Genomic DNA, 27,437 nt, shown 5'->3' on the forward strand with positions numbered 1-27,437 from the left:
CCCTCCCTCCCTCCCCCCTCTCTCCCTCCCCCCTCTCTCCCTCCCCCTCTCTCCCTCCCCCCTCTCTCCCTCCCCCTCTCTCCCTCCCCCCTCTCTCCCTCCCCCCTCTCTCTCCTCCCCCCTCTCTCCCTCCCCCCTCTCTCCCTCCCCCCTCTCTCCCTCCCCCCTTCTCCCTCCCCCCTCTCTCCCTCCCCCCTCTCTCTCCCTCCCCCCTCTCTCCCTCCCCCCTCTCTCCCTCCCCCCTCTCTCCCTCCCCCTCTCTCCCTCCCCCCTCTCTCCCTCCCCCCTCTCTCCCTCCCCCTCTCTCCCTCCCCCCTCTCTCTCTCCCCCCTCGCTCCTCCCCCCTCTCTCCCTCCCCCTCTCTCCCTCCCCCCTCTCTCCCCCCCCCCTCTCTCCCTCCCCCCTCTCTCCCTCCCCCCTCTCTCCCTCCGCCTTCTCTCCCTCCGCCTTCTCTCCCTCCCCCTCCTCCCTCCACCATCTCTCCCTCCACCTTCTCTCCCTCCCCCCTCTCTCCCTCCCCCCTCTCTCCCTCCCCTCTCTCTCCCCCCCCCTCTCTCCCTCCCCCCTCTCTCCCTCCCCCCTCTCTCCCTCCCCCCTCTCTCCCTCCCCCCTCTCTCCCTCCCCCCTCTCTCCCTCCCCCTCTCTCCCTCCCCCCTCTCTCCCTCCCCCCTCTCTCCCTCCCCCCTCTCTCCCTCCCCTCTCTCCCTCCCCCTCTCTCCCTCCCCCCTCTCTCCTCCCCCCTCTCTCCCTCCCCCCTCTCTCCCTCCCCCCTCTCTCCCTCCCCCTCTCTCCCCCCCCTCTCTCCCTCCCCCCCTCTCTCCCTCCCCCCTCTCTCCCTCCCCCCCTCTCTCCCTCCCCCCTCTCTCCCTCCCCCCCTCTCTCCCTCCCCCCTCTCTCCCTCCCCCCCTCTCTCCCTCCCCCCCTCTCTCCCTCCCCCCCTCTCTCCCTCCCCCCTCTCTCCCTCCCCCCTCTCTCCCCCCCCTCTCTCCCTCCCCCCTCTCTCCCTCCCCCTCTCTCTCCCTCCCCCCCTCTCTCCCTCCCCCTCTCTCCCTCCCCCCCTCTCTCCCTCCCCCCTCTCTCCCTCCCCCCCTCTCTCCCTCCCCCCCTCTCTCCCTCCCCCCCTCTCTCCCTCCCCCCCTCTCTCCCTCCCCCCCTCTCTCCCTCCCCCCCTCTCTCCCTCCCCCCCTCTCTCCCTCCCCCCTCTCTCCCTCCCCCCCTCTCTCCCTCCCCCCTCTCTCCCTCCCCCCTCTCTCCCTCCCCCCCTCTCTCCCTCCCCCCCTCTCTCCCTCCCCCCCTCTCTCCCGCCCCCCCTCTCTCCCTCCCCCCCTCTCTCCCTCCCCCCTCTCTCCCTCCCCCCTCTCTCCCTCCCCCCTCTCTCCCTCCCCCTCTCTCCCTCCCCCCTCTCTCCCTCCCCCTCTCTCCCTCCCCCTCCTCTCCTCCCTCCTCCCTCCCCCTCTCTCCCTCCCCCCCCACCCCCCTCCCTCCCCCCTCTCGCCCTCCCCTCTCCCTCCCTCCCTCCCCTCTCCCTCCCTCCCTCCCTCCCCTCTCCCTCCCTCCCTCCCTCCCCTCTCCTCCCTCCCTCCCTCCCCTCTCCCTCCCTCCCTCCCTCCCCTCTCCTCCCTCCCTCCCTCCCTCTCCCCCCCTCTCCCTCCCTCCCTCTCCCTCCCTCCCTCTCCCTCCCTCCCCTCTCCCTCCCTCCCCTCTCCCTCCCTCCCTCCCCTCTCCCTCCCCTCTCCCTCCCTCCCTCCCCTCTCCCTCCCTCCCCTCTCCCTCCCTCCCTCCCCTCTCCCTCCCTCCCCTCTCCCTTCCCTCTCTCCCTCTCTCCCTTCCTCTCTCCCTCCCTCCCTCCTCTCTCCCTCCCTCCCTCCTCCCTCCCTCCCTCCCTCCTCCCCTCCTCCCTCCTCCCTCCCTCCCCCCTCCCTCCCCCCTCCCTCCCCCCTCTCTCCCTCCCCACACCCCCCCTCACCCACACCCCCCCTCACCCACACCCCCCCTCACCCACACCCCCCCTCACCCACACCCCCCCTCCCCCTCACCCACACCCAGCCCCCACTGCCCCCTCCAAACCCTGTACTCCTCCCCAAAAATTCCTTCCTGCCTATTGCCCTCAAACAGAACCACCCTGTTCTCCACATATCACATATCAAATGGATACCTCAACACAGTCTGGTAATCTGAATTGGGACCTTCTGAATTGTTTGAGGTAGAAGCTACTTCAGACTAATGCTACATCTACAAGATGTTATCTGTAGTTCCGTTTGAACTTCATTACTGAAATCATCTCTGAATAGCTGTGATTAAAATGTACATTTGAGATGCACTCAAGGGTGCAGTGGGTTTATACTCCCTTCAAGTTCAGTCCATAGTGCTGGATAAACACCATTCTACAGGAGGAGCTAATTGTCCAGCAGAAAATGATTGGAATCATTCTGATAGGCAAAAACACAGAAATGGAAGGAATAGGTCATAGTCATAGAGACATACAGCATAGAAACAGCCCTTTGACCCACTGAGGCCAGACCAACTATCAAACACATGCAGTGATCTGACGTTAATCCCATTTTTTTAAATTCTCCCTGCACTTGCATAAACTCCCTCTGGATTCTACCACTGACCTACCAGCTAGGGGCAATTTACAACGGCCGATTAATCTACCAACTAACGTATCTTTAGAATGTGGAAGGAAACTGGAGCACCCAGTGGAAACCCACGCACAGGGAGAAACTCCGCACAGATAGCACCTGAGGTCAGGACTGAACCCAGGTCTTTGCCACTGTGGGTCAGTGGTTCAACTAGCAGTGTCACTGGCTGCCATATCTCAGCATGATGTGTCACCCGATTCCAACATCTGCTTCCTTAAAAGGCATATAAGAACATGTAGATGGGGTTTTGTTACTGACTGGTTTGCTGTAAATACTGTCTCTTTCTCTCCCTAGAAATACTACCCTCCGGATTTTGATCCATCAAAAATCCCAAAACTCAAACTTCCCAAAGATCGACAGTATGTGGTCCGATTAATGGCTCCTTTCAACATGAGGTGGGGACAGTGTTTATATCTGTTGAGAAGTTTGTAATTAATTTTGTATTCCAATGAAAATATTTGTAACAGCTTTAATGGGATTGATTTAGTACAGACTTTAGTGTCGTGAGAGAGTTGAAAGGCTTTTGTTTTATCCCCCTGAGAAGAGTTTTATGTCAGAATCTGATCTAATCATCTGTTTAAATTTTCAACTTTGGCCCAATTCTTTTGTTACTTAATTTGTTTACATAACTGTGCTGCATTATAAATAACTTAATGCTTGGAAGTAATTCAGGGAAATGTAACAAGAGGAAAAAGTAGACGTTTTCAGTTATCTCAAAAATCTGGAGCTTCGCACCTCCCTTAGTCTTTCCTTCTACATCCAACAGGCCTTTCAAACTCATCCAAGTTCACCATCACCAAACTATTGCCTCTCAACTTGGTGCTTTTCGCTGTGCTTTGATCGTGAATAGAATAATAGGAGCAGGGGTAGGCCAGCCAGCCTCTTGGGCTTGCTCTGCTATTCAGTAAGATCATGGCTGATCCAGTCTTGGCCTCAGCACCTTCTTCGCATGCCCAATGGCTCCCTTGCAGTTAAAGTATCGATCAGGCTTCACCTTGTGTTCAGTGGATCACATGCAGGCAGATGGGATTTGTTTAATTTGGCATCATGGTCGGTACAGACATCGTGGGCTGATGGGTCTGTTCCTGTGCTATACTCTTCTACTTTCTATGCTGTTCTTTGCCTCCACAGCTCTCTGGGGTAAACAGTGCCAAAGATTTGTGACCCACTGAGAGAAGAAATTCCTCCTCATCTCTGTCTAAAAGAGGGAATCCCTTTATTCTGAAACAATCTCCCCGGTTAGCATAACGCAGTTACAGAGCCAGCGACCCGGGTTCAATTCCAGCCGCTGTCTGTAAGGAGTTTGTACGTTCTCCCCGTGTCTGCGTGGGTTTCCTCTGGGTGCTCCGGTTTCCTCCCACATTCCAAAGACATATGGGTTAGGAAGTTGTGGGCATGCTATGTTGGTGCCGGAAGCGTGGCGACACTTGTGGGCTGCCCCCAGAACACACTACACAAAAGATGCATTTCACTTTGTGTTTCGATGTACACGTGACTAATAAAGATCTTATCTAGACCTCAATCCCTCTACTAACGAAACATTCTCTCAGTACCGACCCTATCAGTCCCCTTCAGAATATTCTACGTTTGAATAAGATCACCTCCTTTATTTTTCAATGAGTATAGGTCCAATTTGCTCAACCTTTCTTTATCTGTCAACCTCTTCATCCCAGGAATCAATCTAGTAAGCCTTCTCCGCACGGTCTCATCATTCCTCAAATATGGAGACCAAAACATTAGTCAATACACCTGGTGTGGTCTCACCAGTACCCGATAAAGTTGCATCTTTTGTGAGGTCTGCTGGAAATCTGAATACACTACCTCTGCTGGTTCCCCTTTATCCACCCTGTTTGCTAATCATCAAAGAACGCTAGCAAGTTTGTCAAACACCATTTTCCTTTCACAAAACCATGTTTACTCTGCTTGATTGTGTTATGATTTTCTAAATATCCTGCTTTACTTCAATAATGAATTCCAGTATATTCCCAAGGACAGATGTTAATCTAACTGGCCTGTAGTTTCCTGCTTTCTGTTTCCCTCCCTTCATGAATCGTGTTGTTACATTTGCAATTTTCTAGTCCTCTGGGATCTCTCCAGAATCTGGGGAATTTTGATAGATTATAGCCAACCCATCCACTATCTCTGCAGCTGCTTCCTTTAAGAACCCAGGATATAGATCATCAGGTCCAGGGCATCTGTCAGCCTTTAGTTTACTAGTGATCTACTTTTTCGTAGTGATAGAGATTGTTTTAAGTTTCTCCCTCTCTATAGTTCCCTGATTATTTATTATTATTAGGATGTTTTTAAACGTTCTCCCTTGTCTGCGTGGGTTTCCTCCGGATGCTCCAGTTTCCTCCCACATTGCAAAGATGTATGGGTAGGTTAATTTGGGTTTAAAATGGGCGGCGTGGACTCGTTGGGCCGGAAGGGCCTGTTACCACGCTGTAGATAAAATTTTTAAAAAATTCTACCACAAAGATTGATTCAAAATAATTACTTGGTAATTCTGCTGTTTCTTTATTTCCCATTATTAATTCCCCAGTGTCATCCTCTAAGAGACCAACATTTGGCTACTTTTATGTACCTGTAAAATCTCTGTTTTTATATTATTCACTAGTTTATTCCCATACTCTATCTTTTTCCTCTTTGTAATTTTTTTTCTAGCCATCCTTTGCTGGTTTTTAAAACTTGCCCAACCAGTTGACCTTCCACTAATCTTTGCAACATCGTATGCCTTTTCTTTCAGTTTCATACCATCCTTAATTTCCTTAGTTGGCCACAGATAGAACATCCTTCTAGAGCCTTTCTTCCTCACCAGTATATACGTTTGCTGAGATTTATGAAATATTTCCTTAAATATTTGTTTCTACTCATCTACCATCTTAGCCTTCACAGTCCACTGCTTTGTCCTCCTACCATGGGAATTGCCTTTATTTAAATTTAGGACACTAACTTCACCCCCATATTTCTCACGCTCAAACTGAATTGAAATTCTGTCATACTCTAATACCTTTTCCTAGGGAATTCTTTGCTATAAGGTCATTAATTAATCCCGTCTTATTTCACAGTACCAAATCTAAAATAGGCTACTCCCTGGATGGTTTCTCAATGTACTGATCTAAAAAACCATCCCAAATACACTCAATCTATGTGTCTTCAAGACTGTCCTTGCCACTTTGATATGTCTGATTGTTAAAAACACCCATGATTCTTTCTTCTCATTATTATTTCCCTTATTATTTCTTGAGTTATACTCTATCCCCTAAAGTATAACGACTGATGGGCAGCCTATATGCTACTCTCACCAGTGACTTCTTAATCCCATCTCCCACCTGGCTCCATCTGCCCATCATTCTTCACCCCTCCTCGGACAACCAATCACCTAATGACCCCTGTCTCACCACTCACCTCTCCTCTTTATACCGGCCATCTCCACTCTCAATCCTGATGCAGGGTCTTTGACCCGAAACATCAATAATTCCTACGCCTCCCCCCGATGCTGCTCGACTCCCGCAGATTGTCTGTTACTTTTTGCCCTTCATTTTCTATCTCCACCACAACCACCTCTGAGCCAATATCATTTCTCACCACTGCAGTGATTTCATCCTTTATTACCAGACCTATCCCAGCTACTTTTGCTTTCTGTCTATCCTTCCAAAATGTCATGTACCTCTGAACATTCAATTCCCAGCCTTGGTTACTTTGCAATCACATTTTTACTATAGCTGGAAGATTATATCCACTTATTTCTACTTGTGGCATCAACTCATCTATCTTGTTTCGAGTACTGCTAATGAGCCTTCAATTTTATCATCATTTTTCCTTACTCTGACTCAATTTGCTGGTGCACCCTCACACTTGCATGGTGTTTCCCTTCCCAATACACTCGATCTCGAGACCACTCTCATTGCCCTGCTTTATTGCCATTTCCTTTCTCCTTGCCTTTCTAAGTTCCCTCCTAGCTGAACCCCTATCCTATATTTCCCGCTCTCAACAGTATCCAAAAGGGAAAACCTGTTTGTGAAGGAGATGGCTGTGGGGAGATCTTGCATGACCTGTCAGTTGTCCCAGTCTAACAGTGCTCCCTTCCTTCTCTGTCTGCATCTGCTTAAGTTGTGACGTGCTGACCTTTCTAAATATGTTATCCACAAAGTACTCAGCCTCTGTCAAACTGTGGTTTTATAGAACCATCCCATTGTATTGTCTCCAGACTTTTCCTCTCCAAGTGAACTAAATCAGTCAACTACAATAGCCACATTTATTCCCAATCAGCATTCCACAAATGTGCCTTCAAAATCAACATGTGCAATTACATACAGGAGGATTTTCTGTAACATATTAATTGACAGTAACACTTTCCATCTGTGACACAGTACATACAACAAGCTTTTGATAAAGGAAACCTGCAATCGATAGTTAAGTGATCAGTAAGAATGAAGATGCTTCTTCACATCCCTGGCAATCTTACCATATTATAAATCTCAAGAGTCTGCACATCCAATTTGGATTGATGAGGTCTTTTTTATGGACTGACATAAACAAAGACACATCTCCTCACCACTGAAGCACTTTAATGTCAAATGTAGTCTCCTCACATATTTGGTCCTTCATAAAAACAACAGAAGCTTGTTCTAGAGAAGCTATTTCAAAACTGACACACATACATACCAGAGCTGTATGTTCCAATATAAATCCCTAATCTAGGGAATATGATCCAAATCAGAATGTATTCTCTGGATACATCTCTGTTTCAGCTTGAGGCCACTTTTACCCGTGCAAGTAAATATAGAAGATCCTTAGTCATATTCATAGGAACATAGAACAGTACAGCATCCAAACAGGCCCTTCGGCCTACGGTGTCTGTGCTGACCATGATGCCAATCGAAACAAGTCCCGTCTGCCTGCACGTGGTCCATATCACTCCGTTCCTTGCCTGTCCATGTGGATATCTAACTGCCTTTTAAATGTTACTATCATGTCTGCATCCACCACTTCCCCTGGCAGTGCTTTCAAAGCACCAACCACTTTCTGCCTAAAAAACAAAATTTGCCTTGTAAATCGCCTTTAAACTTTTCCCCCTCACCTCTGGTATTGACATTCCCACAATGGGGGAAAAACACTTGGAATATCTACCCTATCTATACCTCTCATAATTTTATATACTTCTATCAGGTCATCCCTCAGCCTCTGATGCGCCAAAGAAAACGATCCAAGTTTGTCCAACTTCTCCTTATATAGCTAATACTCTCTAATCCAGGCAATATCCTGGTGAACCTCTTCTGCACCCTCTCCAAAGCCTCCACATCCTTCCTGTAACATAGTGACCGGAATTTGTACACAGTACTCCAAATGAGGCCTCACCAAAGTTTTACACAGTTCTAACATGACTTCCTGACTTTAATACTCAACACCCAACCGATGGAAGGAAGTATGCCATGTGCCTTCTGTGCCACCCTATCTACTTGTATTTCTACTTTCAGAGAGCTATGGACTTGCACCACAAAATCCTTCTGTACTTCAATGCTCCCAAGGGACCTCCATGTACTATATACTTTCCCTTGAAGAGGAAGCTCTCCCTGTGTGCTAGCTGACATTGTTCCGTCAGTTCACCAAATAGCAGATTATCCAGAGTCATGGTATAATTACCACTGTTAATGGCTTTCATGTTCATTCTTTAATTATAGTTATGAATAAAACTGGTGATTTTGTCTGTTCTCCAAAATTTAGGCTTGACCTTTCTGTAATTGGATTCCACTCCCAACCATTAGCTGCTTATTGGATAGAAGAAGGCCTCCCCTTTGGCTGATTTTCCCAGCCAATCAAAGTGGTTGTGTTGTACTTCACTTTCCCCATGTTATTGAAGCTACCAGGTTAAACATTGAATGTGTCCTGAGGACAGTGTCAGATGCTGCAACCTCCAAACATTTGGCAACAGCAATTGGCACCTCAATGAGGATTTTCCTCTTTGGTGTCCAAAGAATTAAGAATATTTCTGCTGGGATTTTTGTCTAAATGCAAGAAAATTACTTTTTTCATTGAGGGAATTTATCCATTTGTCTTTCAAAAGCATAAGCTTAATGAATTGTTTAAGGTCTATAAAAATAGAAAGAAGATTAAACATGTGTGGTGCAATTGTTTCAGCTGGTTTGGCTAGGAAGGACCAGAGATCAAGCTTAGAGCTAGATAGAGTCATTACAGCACAGAAACAGGCCCACTGGCCCACCAAGAGTACACCTACCAATAAGCATCTATTTGCACAAATCCTACACGAATCCCATTTTATTCTCTCCACATTCCTATAACTCTGCCTAGATTCTGCCACTCGTATACAGACTAGGGGTAGTTTACAGTAGGCAATTAACCTCCGAGCCCACACACCTCTGGAATGCGAGAAGGAACTGGAGGAAGCCCACGTGGTAACAGAGAATGTGCAAACTCCATACAGACAGCACAGGAGGTCAAGGATGAACCTGGGTCACTGGAACTCAGGCAGCTACTACACTAGCTGTCTTAATGTCCTCCCCTCTTCACTTTTACTGCCCAAGCCCTGACTCCCCACCTCTCCCTCCCAGACGCCGATCCTGATCCTCTCCCTCCAAGGTCTCCAGTCCCTCATTCATCTCAGCCAGTTGCTCTTTTCCCAGTGACTAACAGATCTGCGGCTCTAGTTGTGAGTTTGTGCAGTGATTGCTATTGCACTGCATTCCTTCAAGAGCAGTCTGAACCAATATAAAAAGATTAAATGCATGAAATCTCAGCAAGCTTAGGCAGCATCCATGGAGAGAGAAAAGAATAAATGCTTTATGCCAATGATCTTTCATTAAAACGGAGTCCTGATGAAAGGTCATCAACCGGAAATGTTAATACTGTTTCTCTCTGCCTGCTGAATATTTCCAGCAGTTACTGTTTTTGTTCCAGGTTTGCAGCGTCTGCAGTATTTTGCTCTTGAACGTGAATCTGTTTGCTGTTGGAGAAGTAACCACCTTGTAGAAGAGCCGTGTGTCCTGTAACATAAGTCATGGCTAGTGCCCTCTCTGAAATAGTTCTGATTGCCTAAAGGACACGGAGAAGATTTTTCCAAATTATGTTTTGTGAATAGGCCTTCCTTTTTTATTTGTTTTTATCCAAGTTAAAGTAGGTGCCATGACTGCCAGTGGAGATGGAACTTCTATATCAAGATGCGTGGTGCATCACAATTGTATGGGACTGTCTCGGATGGCCATTTGTCTTTTCCTGTTAGTCATTTTCACTTGTTCTTGTTTCAGATGTAAAACATGTGGAGAGTACATTTATAAAGGCAAGAAGTTCAACGCACGTAAAGAAACCGTACAGAATGAAGTCTATCTGGGGCTGCCCATTTTCCGCTTCTACATCAAGTGCACCAGATGTCTGGCAGAAATCACGTTTAAGGTAAATATTCTTGCAGTTTACTTTTGTTTCACTTGTACGAGGTTTCTTTCCACCAGGTTATATTTGTACAAAATTAGTTCAATTAGAGCAAGAAAGAAAATAATTTGCACATAGGAACAGGCCATTGATTATTGGAAATCAATCACCCTGGCCCCAGCAGATTACTGCAGAAGTTCCTTGGGGTAGTGTCCTTGGCCCAACCAGATTCATCTGCCTCATCGATGACCATTCTTCCATTGTATGGGTCCAAAGCAGGCATGTTTGCTGATGACTGCTCCATGTTCAATTCCATTGGCATAATCTCGTCATTCCTCCGCAAATGAAGCACTCCATGCCTACATACAGCAAGCCCTAGACAACATTCAGACATGACTGATAAATGGCAGGTAACATTCATGCCACAAAAGGGACAGGCAATGACTAGACTCTAACCACTTCCCTTGACATTCAATTATATTGTCATCAGCAGGCCCTCCACATAAATATTTTGGCTACAAGATCAGGTCAAAGGCTGGATATCCAGCAGTGATTGTCTCATCTCTGGACACCCCAAGGCCCTCGTTCATCTGCAGGGAACCAATCGGGAGGCTGAAGGAACACTCCAATTGCCTGGAGAACTTCAGCTCCAGCAACTCTCAGAAAGCTCAACAACATCAGGACAAAGCAGCCCACTTGATTCACACCCCATCCACCAACCCCAAACAGTCACTCCACCACTTTCACACAATGACTGCAGTTTGCATCATCCACTTAAAGTACTTCAATTACTTGCCCAGGCTTCTCAGATAGCACCTTCAAAATCCCCAACCTCAATCATCAAGAAAGACAAGGCAACAGGCGCATGGGAACATCAAGGCCAGTAGGTTCCCCACCAGATCACAAAATACCCTGACTTAGTTGCACCTGTTGCAGTGCCTCACTTGTCTAACCTTCTATCATCCCTGACTCTAAATCTTGGAATTTCCTACCAAGCAACATTTGGAAGTACTTTTACAAAAAGGACTACAGTAGTTCAAGAAGGCAGCTCGCTGCTCTCTTTCCAAGGGCAATTAAAGATGGACAATAAATCCTGGCCTTACCAGGAAATTAATTTTTTTTAAATCTATCTCTTAGACTACTGTGAATGTTTTAGCCATTATATACCATCCCCACCATCTTATGCATTGATTTAGCCGGGGTACCTATGCATGGGTATGACTATAAGCTGCCCTATCTAAATAACAGTTCTTCACACGGGCCTACGGAGCAAGTGTTGTCAGGATGCTCATCATTGGATGCACCTCACAGTTGAGTCGCACTCATCCAGTTTAGTAGAAAGTTGCAGGATGCACCATGCAGCTTTGGAATAAATCACTCTTCTTCAAGCTGGAAGGATGTAATTATTAAGTGCCTGAAGATCTGTTCTTCACCCTCAGTTATTTACTATCTATGACTTGGAGGAGGGGGCAGAGTGTAAGTTATCCACGTTTACTGATGGCATGAAAATAGGTGGGAGGATATGCTGCAGCACAAAGATATTTGAACTTTGCAACTTGATATAAATAGGTTGAGCAAGTGGGTGAATGCTTGATGAATGGAGTTTCATGGGGGAATGTATTTCAGTAAGAAGAATCAAAAGGCAGACTGTTAGATGGAGAGAGACTACAAATAAGTGGAGTACAGAGGGATTACATGTTCTTGTGCATGAATAACGAAAACTTAGCAAATACAGCAAGTAGTTTGGAAGGAAAATGGTACATTGGCCTTATTGCAAGGGGATTAAAGTTTAGAAATAGTAAAGTATTGCTGCATTTGTGCACAGTATTGTTAAGGCAACACCTGGAGTACTGTACACAGTTTTGGTCTCCTTATTTAAGAAAGGATATAGAGTCATACAGCATGGAAACAGGCCCTTCGGCCCAACTCATCCATACCAACCAAGATACCCATCTAAGCTAATCCCATTTGCCCACATTTGACCCATATCCCTTTAAACCTTTCCTATCCATGTACCTGTCCTGAGATGTTTTCACTAGTGGGAGAAACTTGATTGAGGGGACTTAGTTAAAGAAGAAAGAGACAATGTCTTAATACTGAAATGTGTTGGAATTTCTTGCAGTGAATATCTGGAGTTCTCTATCCCAGGGGGTTATGGAAGCTAGATCATGCAGATATTTAAAGAGAAAGTAGATAAAATTTTGAAAAACACTGGAGAATTGAGGGCCATGGGGAACTGGCATAGAAAAGTATTCGAGGCCTGGGATGGAAGAGCCATGATCATATTGAATGACAGGGCAGGCTTGAAGGGCCAGGTATCCGACTGATCCTGTTCCTATCTTCTTGTGCTCTTGAGACTGATCCTGCACTTATCCCATGTTAGTCTGTTGATATTTTTACTTGCCAGTATCAGACTGATCTTGTATTCCCTAAGCACAATGTGAATAAGGCCACTTGCAGAATCTGCCCACTGGCTGAAGCCGAGCCCTTTGACACAGATTCAGCACAGTTCTGCAATGCGCAGTGTTAACCGGAATGAATAACCAAGGATGGTCCTTCATTCTTGCTTCAGCACAGAGGGCTTTGCAGTTTTGAGATGGGGTTAAGGCACATTGGTGGTAAAGATTGAATTCAGAAGTGGAAGGTAGAAAATTACATATAAAAGTAGCTCACCTGAATGCAGTGAGAGTTTGAAAGACAGAAAACCAAAGGTCAAAAAATGGACAAAAATGCTTAATTAAGCATTGTTTAGTGGTATGAATGCAAAGAGTATTGTAAATAAAGTAGATAAATTGAGGACACTGGTAACTAATAAAACATGGCTGTGAAAGGCACAGGACTGGAAGCTTTAAGGTTCCTGGTTATACAGTTTTCGGACAAATAAGAGGGGAATAAAAAAGGTGATGGGTGGTAGTACTGTTTAAAGAAGCAATCACAGCTGTGAGAAGATATATGTTAGAAGAATCTTTAAATGAGGTAATGTAGGTTGAACTTAAGATCAAAAGAGGACACTTGTATTGTTGGTTATTAACTATAGATCTCCAAACAGTCCAAGGGAGATAGAAGAGCAAATATGTTGGTGAACTCTGACATATGCAATAAGGTTAACACAGAAATAAGGGAGATTTCAATTACCCCAATTTTAACTGGGATACAGTCAGTTTAAAAGTTGTAGAAAGCTACAGATTTCCTGAATTGCATTCAGGTGAGATTTTTTTAGCCACGTGTAGTAAGCCCAACAAGGGTGAAAAGGGGGCGGTGCTGGATTTAGTAATGGAAGAGCATTTTTGTGGTAGTAATCAAAATTCAGTTAGACTTAGCATAGTTCTGGAAAAAGATGAAGGTGAAAGGTTTTAAATTGGGACCACTAGACTAAGAAGTAGTTTACCAAAAATGGACTGGAAGCAGCTTCATCAATCAGCCTCTGAGCAGTGGTGTGCTTTTAAGAAGATGAAGGATGTTTAGGGAAGGTGCCAGGTCCAGAGGCCCCTGGATGGTAAGGTGCACGGAGGGGAAGAAAAGTCAAAAAAGAAAGCTTATATCAGATACCGAGAGCTTAATACAGCTGAAAGCATAGGGGTGAAGTTAAGTGGAAAATTAGGAAAGTATGAAAAAAGAGAAAGTATGAAAAAATGTTGGTATTTAAAATCAATGAAAGTACAAAGGTGTTTTTTAAGTACACAAAGCGCTCATGGATAACTAAAGAAATAATAGGCACTACTAGAAACCAAAAAGATAACCTATGTATGGAGGCAGAAGATGTTGTTAAGATTCTTAATGAATATTTTGTGACTATCTTCACAAAAGATGGGAGTGTATATAAGACAGATAAGTGTGAAATATTAGATAGGTGGTAAGAGAGGAGGTATGAACTGGTTCAGCATCTTGGAAGAGTGTTGTTACCAGTCCTGGATATCCCAAGCTGTTAAACTAAACAAGGGAGGAAATCTTGAGGCTGTGACTGCAGTTCTTCGATTCTTTATGGTTATGGGGCTGGTGCCAGAGGACAAGTGGACTGTTAAAATACTATTGTTTATAAAAGGTTTAAAGGATCAACCAAATAATTATAGTCCAGTTAGTTTAACTTTAGTTCTGGACAATTATGGGAATCCATCTAAGGGACAGTGTAAGCACTAAATTAGAAAGGCACAGATCAATCGAGAGTTAGCATGGATTTGTTAAAGGAAGGACATGTCTAACTAATTTTGAATTTTCGAGGTGGTAACAAGAAGCGTAGCTGATGACAGTATGTTTAATGTAGTTTGCTTGAATTTTAGCATGGCATTTCATAAGGTCCCACATGGCATGCTGGTTAAAAAAGTAGGACCAAGGTTGGGGGTAAGGGGTGATGGCAAATTGACTCCAAAAATGGCTTAGTGTCAGGAAGCAAAGAGTAATGAAAATCAAAAGAAACAGCAAATGATAGAAATCTGAAATAAAGAGAGAAAATCCTGGCAAGTCTTCAGCAAATCTGACACCTGACCATTTAATCCCTGTTCGGACCTGAAATATTAACTGTTTCTCTTGTCAGGTGCTGCCTGACCTGCTGAGTGTTTCAAGTATTTTCTGTTTTGTAGCAAAGGGTAATGATTGATTGAAAATTTTGTGACTTCTCACTCAGAGTTGTAGGAGTCTAGAATTCCCTGCCTAAAAGGATGGTAGAGATGAAAACTTAATTCATGACATTTAAGAAGTACTTGGCTATGTATTGGAAGAGCAATAACCCTGGCTACAAACCTGGTGCTGGAAAGTGGGATTATGCTCTGTAACTTTTTTTTGATTGCCATAGATATGTTGGGCTGAGTGGCATCCTTGTACGTCATAAAATTTCAGCAACTTTAAGGTTAGACAGAGACACACTTACCTAAATGGGAATGATTGAAGAGGCCAAGTTAATTGGCTCTAACTCAGGAGCGTTTAATTAGCCATTTAGTACTCAAGCTATTTACATATAATTGCAAGTGGACTTGGAAGCCCTACAACTCCACAAGTGACATGCCCAGGAACCAAGAAGTAGGAGAAGACCTTGAAATAGCAGAACTTCTTATTCAAATTCCAGAAAGATTATTTCCCTCCCAATTTCCATTCTCCCTTGAAAGTGGCAACTCCTAATAAAATAAAAACAGAAAATGCTGGAAATACTCAGCAGGTCAGGTCACATCTGTGGGAAAAGAAATGCAGTTAATGTTTCAGGTCAGAGACCTTTCATTAAAACTGTTCTGACAAATTGTCTTTGACCTGAGACATTAGCTCTGTTTCTCTTCGCACAGATGCAGCTTGTCTTGCTCACAATTTCCCACTATTTTCTGTTTTTATTTTAGATTTCCAGCATCTGCAGTTTTTGTTTCGAATTTCATCAACTATTACCAAGAGATCAACAGTCCACTCTTGACAGTTTAGTTACTTTCTTTGATACTCAGGAACATTTGCTGGAATAATCCAGATAATGTGAGTTCAGTTACCACAATGATAGCTTAAGGGTTGGAATTGTTTAAATAATATTAGTCATCAAAAGTAACTGAAAGTGCATACAACTCAACCAGTTCACCTTTCAGAGAAGGAAAACCCGTTGCCATTACCCGGTCTGGCCCACGTGCAAACCCAGTCTTGTACCAGCGTGCTTGACACTTTAGTGACTTAGCAAGCACCTTGACTGCAACTAGATGCAGATGTAGGTACTGGCCTTAACCAACAATGCCAACTGCCCGAGAACTAATTTTAAAGAAAACAGCAAATTTTCTTCATTCTTAGAGTCTGAGACTTACAGGAATAGACCACTTAACCAACCGTTTGACCCTTTTCCACCAGTCAGTAAAATCATGGGTGATCTGTGACTTTATGTACCTGCCTTTGACAATTTTTGTGTCGGGGATAGTGAGTCTCAGATTTGAATCGTTGCAGTCCCAGTGGTGAAGGTTGTGAAGTGTTTCAGAATTTTGACATGATGATGATAGAGAAATAACAATACAGTTTCCAAGTAAAGTTATTGTGTAACATGGAAGGGAACCTCAAATAGTGATGGTCCTGTGTGCTCACTGCCATTGTTCTTCAGAATGACCTGCATCACTGGTTTGGTAGGTGCTATTAAAGAATTCTTAGTGAGCTGCTGTACTACATCAGATAATATGTACTAAAGCCACAGTATGCTGGTGATAAAAGATGTGGATGTTTAAAGTGGTGGAGGATGGATATAGTCAAACATGTTGCTTTGTTTTGGATCTTTCTGAGTGTAGCTGGGAGTACAAGTGCAGTGTCTTCCATCAAACCCCTGTTTATTATATATTTATAAATATGTTTATTCCATAACGTCCTTGGGGAAACTGGGAGATGAGTCACTTGCTGCAGAATACACAGCTTCTGACTATTCTTGTAGCCACATTATTTATGTAGCTGGTTCACTTAAGATTCTGGTCAATAGAAAAGCCCCCAGGATATTGATTGTAGTGCATTCAGTAATGCTAATGCCATTTTATGTCAAGAGGAGGTTGTTAGGGATGGTCACTGAGTGCTATTTATATGGCTCAAATGTTCATTACTACTTTCCATCTAAGCCTTAATGTTGTCAAAGTCTTGCTGCAATACTCATGTACTTGGATACCAGAAATATGCTGAAATCGCACTTAATTAGTAATTGACCTGGTATCAACTATCTTTTGCAGAATAGAATTCCATACATCTGTCACTCTTCACCTATTGAAATATTCCTTTACTCCACTCCTAAAAGACTTGATCCTCTAACTTGGTGTGTGTACACTAGTCCTGGGTTCACCAATCTATGGAAAATTGTCTCTCTCAATCTAACTAGTTCATCTTAATCTCTTGAAAACGTCTCTCAAATTGCTCCTAAGTTTAAAGGAATGCAACCCCTATATATGTAATCTCTGTTTATAAATTAAGCCTTGCTGTCCAGGCATCGTTCTGTAAACTGTGCTGCTCTTCATCCCACGGCAAAATATATTTCACTATTCCTTTGATGGTAAATGTCATTACATAAGCAAACTTTGAAACAATTCAGGCACCATATGAAGGTTTTGGTTTTCTTGGTGGAATTGGGGCTATGAGAACTGAAGAGTGGAATGGCACAGTGTCCACGTATGCATTGATTTCAGCTAGCCTAATAGATTAGAGATGTTAATAAGTGTCAGCTGATTCTCTTCCCTTCTTGCCAGCACCATCCCCACCCCACCCACACCCCAGTGCTTCCATCCACACAAATTGTCCACATGCACAGAATCATATTGTAGGAATATTAACTGATCTGGGTGAAGTTAATTTAGTCTGCTTTGAGCCTGTGGCATCCTGTATATTGTGCGCTAGCAAACAGACAGCCTGTTTGTTATTTTGATCTTTACCTTTAACTCATTGTTTAACATGCATTTGTTATGATCTAAGTATTCGGGAAAAGGGTTTTTTTAAACACCTTTGCTAGATGGAGCAGAGCACATACTTCATTTGACACGTTTAAATCATTGCTGCTATACATCTGATTTTGTAGACTGACCCTGAGAAAACAGATTATGTGGTGGAGCATGGAGCAACGCGGAACTTTCAAGCAGAGAAGCTGCTGGAGGAGCAGGAGAAACAACTTCAGAAAGAGCGAGAAGAGGAAGAGCTGAACAACCCGATGAAGGTATTGCAAATAATTAACAGCACAGAAACATTCTGCCTATCAGGTCTTTGTGCTGCACGAGTCTCTACCCATCCCACCCTCAATTACCTATTCACCTATTCCTTGTTCTTGCTCAAAGTAAAATTTTCTCTTCAACTTTTTTTTGGATGAAGATTTGGAAACGAAGTTACTTTATAAAGGCTTAGTCGAGCAAACTTTGAAACAATTCAGACACCATATGAAGGTTTTGGCTTTCTTGGTGGAATTGGGGCTATGAGAACTGAAGAGTGGTCTAAATGTGATTGGAACAATTTATTTAGATAAATTGGTTTGGATAGGTTTTTCTTCCTCTGACAGCCTTATCAAATCTTCAATCATAACACTCCAATCAGATCTTGTGTATTTCAGGGAATATGAGCTAATCTTTGCACCCTCTGGTATATAGTTCTGCTCACAACCTCATTCTGGTGAACCAGCATCACATCTCTTCCCTGGGAGGCAATGCCCCATTACTAAACATTGTGCTAATTATTGTCTAACTGGAGTTTTTAACACAATTCCACTCCTTTATATTATTGTTTTTCTACAATAGCCTTAGATATGTGTTGCATATTTGAGTATTTTTCATGGATGTATAATTTATGAGCAATGTATAATGCTGTCAGAGGTAAAGGCATTCTCCCATGTGCTCCAAGGTCGCAGGGCATTCTTCATGTTTGAGCTTAGACAGTCATGAAAAATAGTTCATAGGGAGAAATGCTAGATTATCAAGACTGACTTATTTGATATCACATATGAAGTGTCCAGTGGTGGGTAGTGTTCAGGAGCAGGGAGTCTGAAATTTTCTCTCACTAAACAATGACTCCAATTGCTACCACTCAATATCTAAACAATGAGAAATAAGCAGAAGTGAAGAGGGCTCGTATAACTTGGTTGTTGCTGTATTTTAGTTATTCCAGCACTCATGGATTCCATTTTGTTGTCATTGTTTAAGATTTTGGAAAACAGGACCAAAGACTCTAAGATGGAAATGGAGGTCTTGGAAAACCTGCAGGAGCTGAAGGAGTTGAACCAGCGTCAGGCCAACGTGGACTTCGAGGGCATGTTACAGGAGTATCAAAAATATGAAGAGGATCTGAAGCGACAACAGGATGAAGATGATGAGCGAGAGATGAAGTAGGTCAGCTCTCGAAATGGAGAATTGTTCAATTCTCTATACATGATGGCCATGAGCATTAAATTACAAAGAAAATAATGAATTTAGTTAGAGTTAAGAGAACATAGGTGCCACTATATTACGGGGAAGTCTATAGAAGAGCCAGTTCACAGAGAAACTACAGAGAGGGCCAAACACAGAGCAGTGACAATGGATGACCTCAGCTACTGGAATAAAGATTATATAACGGGCAGAGGAGGAGGAATTTTTAAAGTGTGTTCACTAGAACTTTCTTGACTGCATTTCTGGTTCAATAAAGAAGGAGGCACTGCTGGACATGGTGCATCTAATAAGAGTGATGGAGCCAACCAGGAACCAAACCAGTCAATGGAGAGGGCATGATTGAGGTACTAGATGAGTATTTCACACCAGTTTTTTACAAGGAAGAAGAAGCTGTTAGAGACTAGTGGAGCAAGTATTAGGAGAGGATCACTCTTGGAACAACAATCATAGTAAGAAAAGATATTGAATAGCTTTGAAAAAGAATAGAGCCACGCTTTGATAAGCTTAGTAAATTGGAGAAGGGCCATTGCTAAAGAGGTGAGACTGGATTTGGCTTGGGTCAATTGGATTGTGATAAAGCTCCACAGTATAGGAATGTCATCAAGACTGAAGCTCCTCTGGAATAAAGGGGACGGTAGCAGCGTGGATAGAAAACTGGATAAATAACAGGAAACGCTGTCAGAGTCAACAATGGTTTTCAGACTGCATGGAAGTACACGTGGAGTTCCCCAGGGTTTGGTATCAGAACTCCTGCTTTCATAAATATTTATCACTTAAACTTGAATGTACAAGGCATAATTTCCAAAACTGCAGATGACGTAGCACTTGGAAGCATACTGAACTGTTAAAAGAAAGAAGCAAGTTTTAAGCACATATAGTCAGCGTGTGCACATGGGGGATGAAATTTAACGCAGAAACTGCAGAGTGTTGCATTTCCGTGGGAAGAATCAGGAAAGGCAATCTAAACTCCTGTGCACACTTTAAAAATGTGCCAAACAGATCTGTTCATATACATACATAAATAGTTGAAACTAGCAGGGCATTGTTGAGAAAAATGGTTAAACATGTATATGGGATCCTGGGCTTGGTAAATAGAGGCACAGAGTACAAGAGCAAGGAAGTTGTGGTGAATCTTTATAAAATGCCAGTTTGGCCACAGCTGGAGTATTGTGTCCAGTTCAGGACAACACAGTTTAGGAGAAATGTAAAGGCTTTGTGGGGAGATTGCAGAAGAACTTTAACAGAATATTCCAAAGGATGAGGAACTTTAGTTATGTGGATAGACTTGAAAAGCAGGGGTTGTCCACCTTGGAACAGAGGAGATTGAGAAGGAATGTGATGGAGGTATTCAAAGTTGTGAAGATCCTGGACAGAATGATTAGAGAGAAACTATTTGCATCGATGGAAGAGATCAAAAACCAGAAAACTTGGCACAAGGGTGATTGGCAAAACAACCAAAAGTGATGTGCATATTTAGGATCTGAAATGCACTGCTGTAAGGGCAGCAGTGGCAGATTCCTGCACGGCGTTCAAAAAGGAACTGGATGAATACTTGAAAGGGAAAAAAAAATTGCTTGGCAATAGGAAGAAGACAGTGGAGTGGGACAAGCTAGATTGCTGTTGCATAGAGCGAACATGGATACAAGGGACCAAATGGCCTCCTTCCATGCTGTAACTTTTCTGTGATTTTAAACAAAAAGTTCTACTTAGTTACCTAATTGTAGCAGTGGGAGGAATATTTCAGATTGAATCTGTGCCCTAAGGTTGAACTAGATTTGGGGGAAATAAATCAAGGTTCTCTTTTTAATCACAGTCTAGCTACAAGCAAGATCAGACACCAGTGAAAAATAGAGAGGAGGAAAGGGTCACAATCATTTGTTTTCTTTGTACTGCCAAAGAAATCATTTTTTCTTCAGCTTTTACTATAAAATGTATTACCTTCTTGTGGAGATGACTTGATTTTTACCTGGATTCCTGCATCTCTAACAGGATGCCTTTATACATTTATCATAATGTTTCAAACCCATGCCCAAGTTAGTGTGAATACCTCTTTAGTTGATACTAAAAATGTTAACTCTCCTGCTGATTTCTATGTGTCTCGCATTGTGGTTCCTTTGTTCCAAATGATGCAGATTGCTCACTCCAGTAATATAAAATGAGTACAGTACAACAGATTCCACTTTTCATTGTACTTATAGAAACCACCCAGCCAGAGAATAATTGATAGAGTTTAAAATTAAGTTACAATAGGACATAATAAGAACAAATTTGACATTTCTATTTATACCATTTGATCATTCTCTCCCTTACACTCTCTATTTTATTATTAGAACAATTCCCTGGTTTGGAAGCTCTAAGACCAGGCAAAATGTTGTTATCGCCATCCTCCCTCCTTTGATTCCTGCTCCTACCCCAGCCCTGCCTCCTCTTCCTCCCCAACACTCCTCTAATACACCAACTAAATGTATAGTATCGAGGAGACATCGATCAAGCTTGTTATAAATGTGCCCCATTATATCTTAATTTTTTAACTTTGCTCAAAAACACATCATTTTGCTGACAGATGGTTTCTATAAATTGAGAAGAGGGACCTGTGTTACCTTCAAGAAAAAGGTCTCTTGTCTAACTTTTTCACACTTGTTTCTATCCTGCAAGGTCCATGCTAGAAAGTGCCCAGATAAAGAGAATTCTAGAAGACTCTGACTCGGATGAAGAGTTGCATAAACCACGTTGTAAACAGAAGCCACAAGTTCCAGGCAAGCCCACGGATATCCTCAATGAGGTAGGAGACTGATTTGATTTTAGGTACTTGAAAACTAAGGAATGGGTTCTATACATTGTTATAAAGCAGAAAAATTTCAGGAAACTCATTCAATCAGAAAGTGCAGAAGAAACTTCCACTCTTCCTGCTTCTGCCACCTTACACAGAGGTCCTTTCTATTTATTGATTGCTTGCATGTGAGGATTCTCCCATCCCCCAATTTTACTTGTATTTTCTGTCATGTCTGGCACAGATTTACCTTCCCGTGCCATTTGTAATCTTACCTTTGTGTAGCCTCCTCTTGGTTGTCATTTTTTAAAGATTAGAACCCGATTTCTCTGGTCTTCACACAAATGATGAAGTCCTCTGACCTCAGGGATGTGCCTTCATCCCCTCCACTGCGTCCAGGAATTTCTTTCTATAAATGATACAGGACTCGAGTAGCAAATTAAAAATCCAGTGTTTCTTGCTGTACCCAGTGACCCGAGCACAGAATGATTAGAAAATGCTGACTTCCCAGTGTGTTGCTGAGCAAGATTCAACGCAAATTTCAGAGATTTCATCTCCAATTTGCAGTAAGATTGTTGATTGTACCCACATCAAATAAGTAGACTCTTTCTCATGTATTATGACACAGGAGGCTGTCATTTGGCCCATCAGGACTGTGCCAGCCCCCAGTAGAGCAATCCCGTCAGCGTCGTTTCCTCTCCCTATTTCCCTGTAGCTCTGCAACTTACTTCCTCCTACATGGCCATCCCCTTCCCTTTGAATCTTTTGCAACCTACCTACAATGTGGGGAATTTGTAATAGCTAATTAACCTCTTGAAGTGACTTTAAGGAAAGAAGAATAGTTTACCACAGTTCCGGTTCCTGAATGATGTCCATTAATCTCATCTGGGAGAGTGTCTTGAACAGGGTCAATTAGCTGAGGTAGAATGTGGTACGAACAGCATACACTTGAGGAATGGTAAGAAGAGCCAACCTGCTAGTATGTTGCTATGCCTTTGTAAATTGTGACCTCTATATGTAAACTTATAACTGAAAGCAAGTAATTGAGATGCATGGGAGGCCATGGATGAATTATCTAACCATGGGGAAGCAGAGGTATCAATTGGTATCCACATTGCAATTGGTATCCTGTTCGGTTTTGATTTGATGTCGAGAAGTTGCAACATATGCCAGTCCTTGTTTTACAATTTCATTAACGATTTCTCTTTCTACAGAATCCTGAACATCAGAGTAAGAAACTGAAGCAGGAGAGTTGGGAGAGGAGTGTGGGAAAACTCGGTGGAAAGCTTCAGTTCTCTGGGTTGGTGGTGAAGAAAGCGCAATGCCCAAAAGCAGATTCAACGAATTCGGGGAAGGGAATCGTTATCCAGAATGGTTGCCCGACAAGCTTAGGTGAGTTTTATGTCCAGAATAAAGGGATCAGTTCTATTGATTTGTTTTCAATTGAATTGAGTGCACATGTTATTAAAAATAAAAGACCTGTTAATTTATTTCCCCAGGCACTGTGGGGCTCATCACTGAGTATACCCATCAAAAGCCCCAAAATGTGCCTCATTTTCTATGATTCACAATCCTGTCAATTTTTGGATCTTTGATATTTGATTAACTGGGTGTTGTTATTTGGTAGCATTGTTACACTGAGTTAGAAGGCTGTGGATTCAAGTAGACTCCAAAGGTTTGAGCCCAGGATTTTGGAGAGTACCATGCTTTGGTTGGATGATTAAACTCTCTTGTTGGCCCTGTTAGAATCTGGCCCTAATTAAAGAAAAGCGGTGGATTTCTCCTTCCAGTATTTTCCCTCCAGTAACATATTAATGTTTGTGGGACCTTAGTTGTAGTCAAATAAATGTCCTGATGAAGGGTCTCGACCTGAAATGTCAACCATCCATCTTCCTCCATAGATGCTGCCTGACCCGTTGAGTTCCTCCAGCTTTTTATGTGTTTCTCCAGATTTCCAGCATCTGCAGTCCCTTGTGTCTCTCTTTGTTTGTATTCAAATTAGCTTTGCTTTCTAACAGTGGGCCAAGACCTAACCCTGTCAAGTCTACGTGATAACTGTTGTGCAGCGATCACCTCATTTTAAAAGAATTCACACGCAGGCATCTTCCATTCCTCTGAACTGGACTGGAAGCAAATCATCTTCAATCTCAAGGCACTGCCTAACAAGAGATACTAAAAGTACCTGACTGTAATCTTTTTAAAAACTTTGAGAAATGTTATATGAAATGCAAGTTTTTTTTTAATTGGAAAAATGCTGGAAACGCTCAACATGTCAGACAACATCTTTGGAAAGAGAAACCAAGTTAACATTTCAGGTTGAAGACCCTTCATCAATACTGGTTAGCTTCTGTTTCCACAGTTGCTGACTGACCTGCTGAATGTGTCCAGTATTTTAATTTAAGGTTTTTAGCATCTGCAGTTTTTTTTGATTTTCAAATCCATTTGAGCTCTATTCATTTTGTAAAGCTGCAATATGAATAGCACGGTTAAAGTTGCTGCCACCTCAGAAATAAAGACTGGAAAAAATGCAGTTAAGGAAACATTTGCGTTTCCCTTGTTGTTGAGCTTTGTTCCCATCGGTATGCTGGAGGGGCAACATCCATCTTCTCCTGATGCCAGTCCGCTCAGAAGCAGGGAAGGATTGTACCAGGCTGGAAAGCAAACCTGTATGAATATGGGAATGAGGACAGAACTAGGCTGCGATATAACACCTGATGGTAAAATATCTTGATGCCACAAGAGAACAAGATGCAAACTGCACCTTTGGATCAACCCCCAGCAATGAGAGGGAAACTTTTATCCCTCGTAAGGAGGAGGACCTTATATTTTAATTCGTACTTACCAGATTCTTAGAGGGGTTGGGGTGGTATTAAATTGCTTTACATGAGTGTTATTTTCTTTTTGAAGTAACCATTATTAGTTAAAGGTGGCGCTTTGTCATCCCACTGAATGACCAGTTTAGAGGGATGGATATAGGGTTCATTTGATGCCCTTGGGGTCTCAATTTAACATTTCACTTGAAAGGCAGCGCATTCAACATATTGTCTTAAGATCCAGGTTAGGTTGTGTGCTCTGCTGATGGTGTGCGACTTATCACAGATTTTATAAATATTTGGTGAAAGTGCCAACCTTGGAAGAGATTCAGAAACATTCACACTTTAGTGAAGTAGCAAATCAATATATGCTGAGTTGCCCAGGGAAGTATTTTAACCTATCTTTGCCTTTTAATTTTTGTTTACATGTTCTAGGTGCCACTGAGCAGAATTCTGTGAGGTTGCCTGCGTCAGAAGCATTCCCAGCTCAGTGTGTGCAAGCACAGCAGGCATCAGCAGCCAGCAATTCATCCTTGAGCCTGCTGGGGGCATACTCAGACAGTGACAACGAAGGAAGCCACAGTGATTAGGAATTGCAGTTGAGTAAGCCAAGGGTAGAATTGTTTAAAGAGATGAACAATTCTTCGTGACATCATGGTGGCAGTTCGCCTCTGCTCTTGTGGAAAAACCGCAGATCTCCGATTTTAAAATTGGAATCATAATCAAATCTTTCTCTGAGGTACTGGATTATTCCTTTTTCCGTATTGTTAGAGGTGAAACTTCAGTAACAAAGAGAATGTTTTGACATTTTTTGTTATTCAGGGGAATTGCAGGTTTCTGCAAACATGGGTACAAATAAGGCTGGCAAAGTACCTCATATTACAGAAATTGCAACACAGATGGTGATTGATCACAACAGTGCATTGTCTGTCTTTGTCCATTTACCTAAAGAACTAACTGACCCATATCAGAGTAAGTGGTTCCTAAGTTTCTGGTGTGGTGAATGTATGTAAGGGGCTACTATATCCAAATACTGCTACCCTGGTTGATTAAGGAAATCTTTCTTATGTGTCCTAAAATAGAACCTTTGACCAACCCAGACCCCACCACCACCCCCACCCTCAAGCACTCACCCATTACTATTGGTAATCCACAATTCCAGAGTTCAGGCTGCAGGTGTTTTACATACTCCCAAAATAAAATCCAGTTTCAAACACATTCTGTGTTGTTCTTTCTCCAGAGATATTGTAAGGCTTTGGATAATGCGGTTCTGAAGCAATGTTAATTTTTGAATGAATAGATGAACTATATCGCAGGGAGGTTCTGCTTCAGGACAAAAGAGTCTAGATCACAATTTGACCAGAAGCTATTATGGTGTAAGTTTACAAAATAAATATGTAAAGTGGTTGTTATAAAAATTGTTTGTGACAGACTGCAAAAGATTCTCGATAATTAAAAGTCATAATGTTTATAGATATAATTACCTGTTTCTTTGATCTGTAAAATGTAATAAATATGTAAATAGAATTCCTATAATTGAAATATTTCTGCTATATTATTAAATCTAGTACTTGAGCCATGTGCTTAATTTAAAATGTATGAGTGGCTGTTACAGCTGGAGGTAATGTTTTAATGGATCTGTTCAGTTTTGGATTTGCCGCGTTGTCAGACTTACTATTTTGTAATTTTGCAATACATTTTACTCTCATTTATTCCTTTGTCTTTCTGTTTTCAACCCATGACTGATATTTTGTGTATTTTTAAAATGCTAATTTTTACCATGAAAGCCTGTCCCAGAAGCCTTAATTTGGATTTGCTATTTTTAACCAGAGTTGATGTAAGCTGAATTTCTCGTGTGCCATCTGAGCATGTGCATCGTGCCTGCATTCCCAAGAGACACTAGTAACAGTCAGTCGGATACAGGAGAGGATACTCGAGATAAGTGTGTGAGGGAATTTTCTTCAACTAACTGTTTCAATTTTAAAAAGCATTGTAGAAATTTGACTCCAACTGACAGAAAGAAAAATGAAATCTTAATTGTTTTCTTCTTTGGAAGCTATTCCAATTTCTTCTATTTATATGGTGGATGGGAGAATGGCAGATGAGCCATTCTGTTTCCTTTTAAATATTGTAATCCTATCTGCCTCTTCCTCTTGCTCTGGTAGTTTGTTCCACAGACCCACCATCCTCTGTGTGAAAAGTTTGCCCCTCAGATCCCCTTTAAATCTTTCCCCTCACCTTAAATCTATGCCCTCCAGTTTTAGATTCCCCTACCCTGAGAAAAGGGTGACTACCCGTGACTATCTACCCCATCTATGCCCCTCATGATTTATAAACCTCGATAAGGTCACCCCTCAGCCTTCATGGCTCCAGGGAAAACAGTCCCAGCCTAACCAGTTTCTCCTTATAATCCAAGCCCTCCAGTCCCAGCAGCATCCTTGTGAATCTTTTCTGCACCCCCTCCAGCTTAATCACATCCTTCCTATAACATGGCACCCAGAACTGCCCGCACACAATATTTCAGATGCGGTCTCAGCAATGTCCTGTACGGCTGCAACATGATGTCCCAACTCTTGTACTTCAACCAATAAAGGTAAGTGTGCCATGCACCACCTTCACCACCCTGTCTAACTTTGTAGCCACTTTCAGGGAACCATGTACTTGCACCCTTAGGTCTCGCTGTTGGATAACACTCTGCAGAGCCCTGCCATTTACTGTGCAAGTCCTGCCGTGGTTTAGCTTCCCGAAATGCATCACTTCACACTTGCCTAAGTTGAATTCCATCTGCCACTCCTTTGCCCACTTTCCCAGTTGATCTAGATCCTGTTTTAACCTTAGACAGCCTTCTTCACTGTCCACCACACCACCAATTTTGGTGTCATCCACTTTCTCATCCAAACTATTAATGTATTGACAAAGAACAGTGAACCCAGTACCAATTCCTGCAACACAATCACAGGTCTCCAATCTGAAAAGAAACACTTCTCTACCATCCTCT

At 43.0% G+C, this 27,437-nt stretch overlaps 1 protein-coding gene across 1 annotated transcript in view; it reads left to right on the plus strand.

Annotated features, from left to right (window-relative positions):
* yju2 (YJU2 splicing factor homolog) overlaps window positions 1-26,217 on the plus strand; it is a 31,666-nt gene extending 5,449 nt beyond the window's left edge. The window contains exons 2-8 of the mRNA XM_052037882.1: window positions 2,937-3,037; window positions 9,908-10,052; window positions 17,524-17,658; window positions 18,632-18,813; window positions 21,512-21,638; window positions 22,841-23,018; window positions 24,875-26,217. Coding sequence (XP_051893842.1) covers window positions 2,937-3,037; window positions 9,908-10,052; window positions 17,524-17,658; window positions 18,632-18,813; window positions 21,512-21,638; window positions 22,841-23,018; window positions 24,875-25,029 — 1,023 coding nt within the window. The 3' untranslated portion in view covers window positions 25,030-26,217. The remainder of the gene's footprint in view (window positions 1-2,936; window positions 3,038-9,907; window positions 10,053-17,523; window positions 17,659-18,631; window positions 18,814-21,511; window positions 21,639-22,840; window positions 23,019-24,874) is intronic.
* Window positions 26,218-27,437: the final 1,220 nt, after the last annotated feature.

The sequence above is a fragment of the Pristis pectinata genome, chromosome 24, assembly GCF_009764475.1.
Source record: "Pristis pectinata isolate sPriPec2 chromosome 24, sPriPec2.1.pri, whole genome shotgun sequence".
NCBI classification, from domain to species: domain Eukaryota; kingdom Metazoa; phylum Chordata; class Chondrichthyes; order Rhinopristiformes; family Pristidae; genus Pristis; species Pristis pectinata.